Source organism: Pteropus vampyrus, unplaced genomic scaffold (genome assembly GCF_000151845.1).
Source record: "Pteropus vampyrus isolate Shadow unplaced genomic scaffold, Pvam_2.0 Scaffold34, whole genome shotgun sequence".
Classification (NCBI taxonomy): domain Eukaryota; kingdom Metazoa; phylum Chordata; class Mammalia; order Chiroptera; family Pteropodidae; genus Pteropus; species Pteropus vampyrus.
In genome coordinates, this window is record NW_011888815.1 from 5,894,104 (window position 1) to 5,903,665 (window position 9,562).

General features: G+C 45.8%; 1 protein-coding gene across 1 annotated transcript in view; it reads right to left on the reverse strand.

Annotated features, from left to right (window-relative positions):
• The window catches only part of IGF1R (insulin like growth factor 1 receptor), a 295,325-nt gene extending 285,769 nt beyond the window's left edge, over window positions 1-9,556 (reverse strand). The window contains exon 1 of the mRNA XM_023528984.1: window positions 9,400-9,556. Coding sequence (XP_023384752.1) covers window positions 9,400-9,493 — 94 coding nt within the window. The 5' untranslated portion in view covers window positions 9,494-9,556. The remainder of the gene's footprint in view (window positions 1-9,399) is intronic.
• Window positions 9,557-9,562: the final 6 nt, after the last annotated feature.

The following is a 9,562-nucleotide window of genomic DNA, read 5'->3' on the forward strand; positions in this document are numbered from 1 at the left end:
TAATAAACAGGTCTCTGAAACGGAAGGCGAACCTCAGCGGCCGGCCACTGTTTCCTGAAAAAAACTGTAAAATGGCACAACTGTGTTCAACCAGCAGAAATGCGACCCCGTTAAAGCCCCGTAACGAAATAAAGTTTCGTTCTAGAACATTTATTGAGCACCTAATATGTGCCAGGCTATCATATTTAAGTGACTAGGGCAGTCAGTTATCAAGTGCGGCCTATAGTTCTGGCACTATGCAAAGAGCACCTCTTTTTCCAGGATGTCTCACCCTTAAGAGAAATAGTAAGCTAGTCTGAAGGGCTTAGTATACGCCAGCCTCTGTTCTAACCACCTGACATACGGATTCATTCAGTTCCTTTTTACGAATAAGTGGAGGAAGTAGGTTCTATTCAAACTCCAGTTTTTCACGGATGAGGAGACCGAGGCATATTCGAAAATGTGCCTGAGATCTTAGTTACTCAGGAGCAGAACTTCAAACTGAGATCTTTACCTTCACTGCTTCCTATAACCTCACAAAATGACAACGGCTAAGGTACAAGACAAAGCAAATCACTGTACCCAGCACAGTCGTGGTTACGAAGTCAAAAGGAGTGACAGGAAAGTCAGGGCTACAGAAGTCAGGGGAACCCAGAAAAGCTTCGTGAAAGAGAAGGAACCAGTTAGAAATGAAAGGGTGACATCTCGGATCTGTTAAAGCCACAGAAAGACATTTAGGGGTAAAGAATTCACTGACTCACTGTCCTCGTGCCTTTCAAGTTATAGCTGGGTCCCTATTTTACAGATCTATCTGAAACTCAGAGATTTTTAGAAATGAAAAAAAAAATTACTTTGCCCCCCCCCCCCCGCCACCGCAGAAAAAAACTTTTCCGACGTCGGTCTTCTAAATACATGAGAAAACGTTTTTATTGCGTTGTTTAATGAGAAAAGGAGAAAATTCTCCCCGAATCATTTTCGTTCTCTCCCTTTCCGGTGAGACTCACAAAAGCTAAACAACTTGTTCAAGGCCAAAGAACGAATTGGCAGTGAAGGAGATACCAGAACCAGGTGACCTTGAACACAGCAGGAACACACACAGGGAGGACACAATAACATGGCTCACCGACCACGGAGCTAAAGCGCAGCTGCTGGCGAGTGCTGGGAACTACCACGGGATCCCTGCAGCGGAGTCTCGTTAAGCAGTACTGCAGCCCAAGAAGGAGGGGCCTTGAACTTGATTCTTGGACCGGGATCCAGCACCACGAAAGGCACGCGCTGAGAACCGGGGGCTGGCGAATCTATCAGACCAGAGGGATGGCACAGGAGTCGGAGTGGCCGGCTCGGAGGCCAACGGAACATCTCCCAGATCACCCCCGTGCAGGTCTGGGCTGGACTCTAGGGTGTAGCCAGAAACGGGGCAAATCGGAATCATTCCGAGTGACTCAGTGAGGTTGAAAGGAAACATTCAATTAGTCAGTCTCCCCAGGAAAGGATGGTTGGAGAACTGAAATTTAACTAGAAATTCCATCCTGATCCAACACTCGTCGTAGAAAGTCTTACGGAGGGTAAGGCAAGGTAAGGACAGCAGAAAACATCCTGCGACAGCGTTTTCTGTAAACTCTCCCATGCTGGGGCTTGACCTGTGACATGAATGCATAAGCCACAGAAATCAGACGATGGAACCGAGGAAAGTGGCCGATCTCTTTGCTCATTTGTGTTCACGACAATCTGTGCTTCTCTTCCAAATCCTGAGTCTGTGAGTTAGGTTATTATTGTCCCTGAGTAATTATTAATTATTTGGGCATTATTAGCACCCTCAGACCCCGGGGGAATTCGGCGGGGAAAATAAGCACAGATGATGCTGATGAATCTGGGCACAAATGATGAGGATTTTACAATCTAAATACAATTAATAGCTAGTGACTTAAAGAAAACTATTGCCAAGTGATACAGCCAGGTGGACCATGGACTTCTCATCTGGGCTTATTTTTTTTTTTTTTAGGCTTCCTACTTTTTTCCCAGGAGGTTATTAAACTCGGATACTTCCAATTTGGGGAAATTTGGAAAGCTCCTATATAAAATTCACCTCTCTTTAATTATCATCAGACTTGTTCCTTAAAGTACTATTAACTAAAATTTGCCTAACTCAACTTGTTGCGGTGCCATTTACTTACACATGCATTTCCAATAATCAATTTTACAGAGACAAACCACTGACTACAGGCAGACCTCGGAGATGCTGTGGGTTCTGTTCCAGACCACTGCAATAAATCAAGTCGTAATCTTTTGGCCGGTGGGGAGGAACTCTTACCTTCAATTTGTTAAAAAAAAAAAAAAAAAAAAAGCAACATCCGTGAAACGCAATAAAATAGAGCACAATAAAAAGTATGCCTGTGTGCAAACAAGCATCCCCAATATCTCAAGAAAATTTAAAGGTTCTTCCCTGTAAAATATTTATGCTTTAAGATTGTCAAAATATATTTGTTCTCCCGCATCAGGAGTAATTTAAAAAGCAGTTTGCATACACCCAAGTTATCAGAGTGACAAATAATCCCAAAGCCAGTTTAGAGAAAGCTGGTGCCTACTTAAAAAGAAAGTAGCTGTACAAAAGTATACAAAGCAGGAAAAATCACATATAGAAATACACACACACGTACACAATTTTAAACAAATGGCATGTTTATTGTACAATTATCACTGCAGTCGATGCCCGTGTTATTAAGGTGACTAAGAGGATGGAGAGATGAAAGAATTAAGTTTCAAACTCCCCACCCCAGGACTTTTGGGACTAGAAAAGAGGTTCTAAAGTCTTTAAAATATAAATGCTTAAAAAAAAAAAAAAACTTCCAGATTATGATGATGTGAGCCACTTAGGGCAGACACAGCTATCTCTGCAGCATCCGATGGCACTGTCACATGCATGCGCATTTTTCCAATTTGGGCAGCCACCAAACTATTTCAAAAGAGCATCAGCCATCACGTGTGGGACCAAGTCACTCAGGTTCACGGATGGACATGTCCCAAGCAACTTACAAAGGAAGCCATCGTGAGCACCAGCCAAAGAGAGGCCAAATGTGGGGACGGAGCCAGAGCCTGCATCCCCTTCGCCAGTCAAAAATAAGAGCCACAATAACTGTAAAAGTTATTGCGATCGTAGGCGCTCGTCCCTCATCATAAAAGGAACTACTTTCTGCTGTGTTCCAATAAAATCTGAATAGAAGCCTATAAGTTTAAAAATGCTCATAACGCAGAGCGGGAAAAGGAAAAAAAAAAAGCAAGTCTTTTTCTTACTCATTTGTCTCTTCTGTGTTTTAAATAAACATAGCGAGTAATTTCTATAGTTTGGTTCATAGCCTTAAAAACTTATATAAGACATTTTACAGTATCTGAACTAATTTTTAAATGTAAAAAAAAAAAAAAAATGAGTCCGATAAGCACTCGACATGTATTCGCTAAGAGAGGAAATAAAAACTAGTTCTCAGTTCAAGTAAAGAAATGTCAACAGTTCCTTGAGATTTTGAAATTAACCCATTAACCCAAGTGAAATTGGCATAAGTGGAAAAATAGAAAATCAATCAGCATAAGTGAAAAAAAAAAAAAGAAAACAGAAAATCCTTCAAAACTGATATCTGGGACCTTACAGCATGCGTAAAACTGATGACTTAAAAACAGAAAGCAATTTAGTCTTCAAAAGTTCAAAAGTCTTGAAATCGAAGATATTTTGAGTTACATAAGACCAAAGCGATTTAACAAAACAAAGTTCATCATGCTGAGGGAATATGTACCTATTACCATCCTAACTTGTTTAGTAAAGTACCAACCATTTTATACCAAACATATGCCATTTTCTGAAAACAAATCAATTCTTTTACAGACCCCTGGGGGTGCGGGGGCGGAGGGGTGGGGTGGGCGGAGCATATATTTCAAAGTTTTTTCTCTTTCCAAATACTGAAAAATCAGTTATGCTCCCCAAATGTCAACAGGTCTCAGTGTGCACAAACATGGGACCGCCAAGCTGTCCCCGCCCCCAACCCGCCTGCTCAGTTTAAGTCAAATCCTATCTCTACAAATAACTGGGAAAACTTCCTCTTGATAACGTGACACCAAGTACCATTTTCCAGGAAGGGTCAGAGTGCTTCATTCATTACTCACTCTGTTTTCTTCAAAGAGCTCAGCGTTTGCCTTTAGAACATCTCAGACAATCAAGAAACTACAGACCAAGCATGTGTGCAGTGATCCCACACGTGATCATATACGTAGGACAATCGAGAGAGCAGTGTATCTCGTGGAGAACACCTGTCATAAGTTGGCTAAGAAAAACAGTTGAAAGCAAGTTAGCCCTCGGGCACAAATATTTCTTCTACGAACTAGGGTTGATTTGTAAATTGAGTTTTGAAAACAAAGAGGATCACAACCCACAGAGAAATGTGACTTGCACATTTTACAATTAAGAAAGTTCTCAAGAAATTGCCTCTCTATTCTTATCCTCGCATGCTTTCAAAAGCAACAAGTGATTTTAAATTATATTCAGAATTGTTAAGTTTCCTAACGCCTTCAAGAAAGCTACCCGAGCAATGTGACAATCCAAAAGAGGTCTGCAACTCGAAACGTGCCACACGACACTCCTGTACACACCTGTAACTACAGTAGTGAAGATTTTCCATCACAACTGTCATGACCAATGTTAGAAAGAAGGCAGGGCAGCCAATCACAGTGGGTGAATGTGTCTCCTCTAATGTCATGGCCTACAGTGACCCTGCGACAGGGATGGCATTAATAAGGCAAAAAGGGTGCATTGCAGCTCAGGCCTCCGGAAGAACACTGGTTTACTTCATTATCTCAAGTCTACAGAACTGTTTTTAAAGGGCCTTTAAGACATTGTTTGCTGTCTATTTGAAAACTATGTATCATGTGCTGAGTCAGAAAAAGAGCTGAATTTTCAAGCAACTTTGTTTCACCCGGGAGTATATAAAATACCCCAAGGACAAAAGCAAAGTCCTCTTTCTTGTGTAGGCTCAGGAATTACCTAGCACAGAGTCCAGTGTCCATACAGCAGGTACCCAATAAGTGCTGGCTGGATTCAGTTGCTTCTTACCAGCACATTCTTACAAAACCAATGAAACCAGATTTCAAAGGAAGCTACCGTCCCTATGGGATCTCCTTGGCAAAACTCTCAAGCAACAAGTAAAAATGATACAGTTGATTTTCATTATTGGTCTGACCTTGCAACAATAAGGATAGGAAACACTGTTATTAGTAAACTAAACCTTAGACAAAGACCAAAAACAAATGTAAACAACAAGTATTCTCTAGGTCTTTTCCTATTAAAAGGCCAGAGGTAAATTTGGATAAAATGTAACAGTTTAAAAACAAACAAACAAAAAACCTCTGTTACATTATAAAATCTTTTGTTGCATACGAAATTTAAATTACCGTATGCCTAAAACAGCTACTGTATGCTACGAAGATTCTTTTTCCTGCTCAGATTCCAAAGCTATGTAAGAAATAAAATAAGCAACAAAGGGGAAAAAAAAAAAAAAAAACCGAGTACATTAAAATGAACAGTTCATCCTGTCTTTACAACCAGGGTCATTAGCATGAAACATCAAAAAAGAGAGTGGAAATTCTTCACCATCTTAAAACACTACATTATTTCTTTGTTGGAAAACATATGGAAGAAACTGGAAATACAAAAAGCCACGCAGACTCAGCCCCTGAACTCTAATCCTGGAAAGACCAACAGTGTTTCAGATTCAGCTCAGGATTTTACTGTCACCAATCTGACTTTCGCTCGCATTTGTGCTTTTTTTTTTTTTTTTTTAAATCCAGCCCCTCGATCCTTAACTCAAACTATGTATAACCGAGGTTCTTTTTGCCTTTTTGTTTATTTCTCCTATGACTGAATCTTGTTAATGAAATGACCACAGTATGTTTAAAACGCATGTAATTTTTAAAAGGCATCAGATTATTTAACTATCACTTTTTAACTTTAATTTTCAGTGTGCTGTATTGCTGTAGTTCATGAATCTGGAAAACTCCATAAATGAGACAGACAGACAGACAGACAGACAGACATGCCATCCTGCCGGACGAATTTACTTAATAATTTTAGCCTAACTTCTATGTTCAAAGTAACAATGCATTCTTTTCAACCTTAGCATATTTCTTTCAAAAAAAAAACCGATTTATTGGATATAATTCACATTCCATAAAAGTCACTAATTTAAACTGTACGATTCAATTGGTTTATATATATATATTCAGAGATGTGCAACAATCACTGAAATCTAAGTTTTGAATATTTTTATCACCCCTAAAAGAAACTGTGTACCCATGACCAGCCGCTTCCCATTACTAATCTGCTGTCTATGGATTTGCTTATTCCAGACCTCGTATAAATGGAATCATACAATGTGTGATTTTTTGTGACTTGATTTCTTTCACTTAGTATGTTTTTAAAGTTCTCCCATTCGACCTTATCAGCCTATTTCTTTAGATAGGACTTTTCTAATCCTTCTGACAAATCAGACAGGTATCCCTTTAAGCTTCAAATCCTGACCCACACCCCAGCCCTCCTGAAAAATACTTTTTTTTTTTTTTTTTTTTTTTTGCTATTTTCCTCCAGAGCGCCACACTCTGATTTGCTTTTTAGGACATTTCCAGACTTCTTATTCTGGGCTCTTCTGGTAATAAAACTCCAAGTCCTTTAAACTGTGATCTTTCGTACCTACGTTCCTCTGACAGTAAGGACAAGACTGTGCCTGGGACATAAAGACAACGGAGTCCTTTTAATGAGATGGCCATGATACGTGTAAAGTGTGGGTTGATTTTTTTAAAAAACCATCAAATTATCTGGCTACCACTCAAAATTTCCAAACGTCCTTATTCAGATGCTCTGTTCCTATCATGTATGATTTCATCTGCTTCAAAAGCTTCCAGATTTTCGAAGGTAAGGATTTTTCGAAGGGGAAATACGAATCCCTAAACATGCCCATAGGATAGAGAATGAGCATCATCCAGATCTTTACTACCATACTAGGCAGCCAAAGGAATGCGGGACTCTCATAGGACTTGAAAGCTATTTCTATTCAAGTTAAATGTTCTAGCACCGTTTGGACGAAAACTTGACCGCATGCTTACACTGAGTGTATCATTTAATCCTCAAAACTTCAGAGCTGGAGGGTGGGGCAGCTCCTGCGTTAGAATTCAACAAATCATCATGGGGATTCCTTCGCCTTCTGGCCTTCGCCATCAGATTTTCAGGAACCAAGCAATGTCGAGCCATCTTTGAAAAAATGTTTGGCTACGCGGGATCACAAACGTACATGAAAATACCCCTGCCCTTCCTGTTTTCTCAAGAAAGAAACGCCTTTCACAAAGGCTATTTTTCATGGGGGAACGCTCCAAAAAAACAAGGCGTCCTATTTTAAAATGCCGGACTCCTGCGACCCAGCCCCAAGGCCATCGACGCTCTTGGGCATTTCAGAACTTACTAACATCAAATAAGACAACTAGAGACATTGCATAGTTCAAAGGCATGCCACCATGAAATGGATTAACTCTCCTGCCTTCTCAACTATATGGAGCTGTTAAAGGCTATAAGCCCCCTTCTGTGCCCCCCAAACTCCATCTTTAAGCCTCAGAAAGGAGCCTAAAAGCCTTTCGCCCAATCCGATGAGCTGAAAGTTTCGTAAACAAAGAGCAGGAGAGCTCAGGTTTGTGGACGGTCCGGCCTCCATCTGCGTGTGTCTCGCTCCACGCAGTAAACACGCTCATTCCATGAAAGCCTGCTCTTAACTCCACCGCGGACTCGGCTCTTATGTTGAAGAAGACTCGGTTCACGCAGCCTTTCCGAATTGCGCTCCTGATTTGACGACCCCCGCTGCCTCCCGATTGTCCCCCCTCTCCGCTCGACGCTCCGTCGTGATTCTTCGAAGTTAACTGGCGCCACCTGCATACCCTCGGCAACCATTACTCACCCCCCGGGTCTGCGACTGCATTGAAACTTTCGTCGGCATCACGTTACCCCACCACCGCGAAAGTACCAGTGCGACGCACTTGAATTTTTTTTTTTTTTTTTTAGCAGAATAGAACCCCCTCCTTCTCCCTCCACTCCCGGTGGGGCCCCAACTTCTCCTGCCCTCCCGCCCCTCGCGTCCCTACCCCTGCCCGCCGCTACCAAAACAAAAGCTATCGGATTGCACGCGATACGCGTGTGGAGCGATAGCGCTTATTAACTATGTACAAAGGAAGTGCGGGGCAGGGCGGGGGGGGGGGGGGGGCAGTGGCGTGCGACACAGCTCTGGTCACAAAGCCAAGGCCAGGGCTGCGCGCTGGCAAAACAGACCACGCTCCTCCCCACCTCCGCCGCCGCAGACCCTGGCGATCCTCGATCCGGGGCGCGGGTCACCTCTGGCCGGGCGCGGCGTCTAGGTGTCCCCCGCGCGCGGCCGTGTGGCGGCGGCGACACCCTCGCGTTGCGAGCACGTGTGTGGAAATGCACGTCGGCTCCGATCACACACCCACTCCCGCACACGCGGATCCCGCCCGATCGCCCCCTCCGCAGCCCCGCCACGGGGAGAGGGGCCGGGGGCGGGTTAGAGGCTGGGAGAAGGTCCCAGAACCCTCTGCCCCGGGGGCCCGGACGCGCTCCCGGGACGAGGCTGGCTGGCGCGGGGCCCCCGACTTCGCACTTTTCCAGGGACTGCGTGGCGCGATGCGGGTCTGGGCGAGAACGCTCCCCGCACCCCAGAGCCGCACTGAGCAGCCCCGGGGAGCCGGGGACAGGTAGCCCGCGGCGGATCGGGTGAAAGTGACGCGCGAGGCCGGGAATCCAAAGGGGCGAAGCGCGATGGGCGACGGGAGGCCGTGCTGGGGAGTCTGGAGAGGTCCTGCGGCTGCGGGGCGTCTCCGCCCGGCACCTCCCCATCCCGTCGAGGGCAACTTGCACCCCACGGGCGGGTGGGCTCCCCGCCACGGCGCGGCGACTCTGCCACACGGCGACGGCTCCGCGCGGCAGCGGGAGCTGTCACCGCCGTCTGCGCGCTGCGCCGTGTGCCGATCCAGGGGACAAGGTGCGTTGCGGGTGGCGGGCCCGGCCGGGCGCGAACTTCCCCGACGAAGTCCCAGCGCCTGGTTGGGGAGTGCGCGCTCCGGAGGCTTGCGGCCCGCGGGGACAGCGCCAGAGGAAGCCCCCGATGCCCTTCCCAGTGTGTGTTGGGGGGGGGCGACGTGCTGAGTCGGGGCCCGCGGGGCTGAAACTCAGGAGCCCGGGCCCCTCCGCGCCCCGCCCCGCCCCGCCGCTCCCGCGCCCGAGGGGCCCGACAGCTGCGACAGTGGCCACTCGACTTTCGCAAACAGGGCGCAGCCCCTCGCAGGAAAAGTTCCCGCGGTGGCCGCGGGCGGCGGGCGCATACTCACTTTCTCCGGTCGCCGGCCACAGCGAGAGCGCGACGCAGAAAAACAGGAGCCCCCACAGCGAGGTCGGGGACCCTCCTCCGGAGCCAGACTTCATTCCTTTGATTTGGGACGAAATTCCCCTTGCGCGAAAATAAAAAAGGGGGACGGGGCGGGGGCGGGGGGG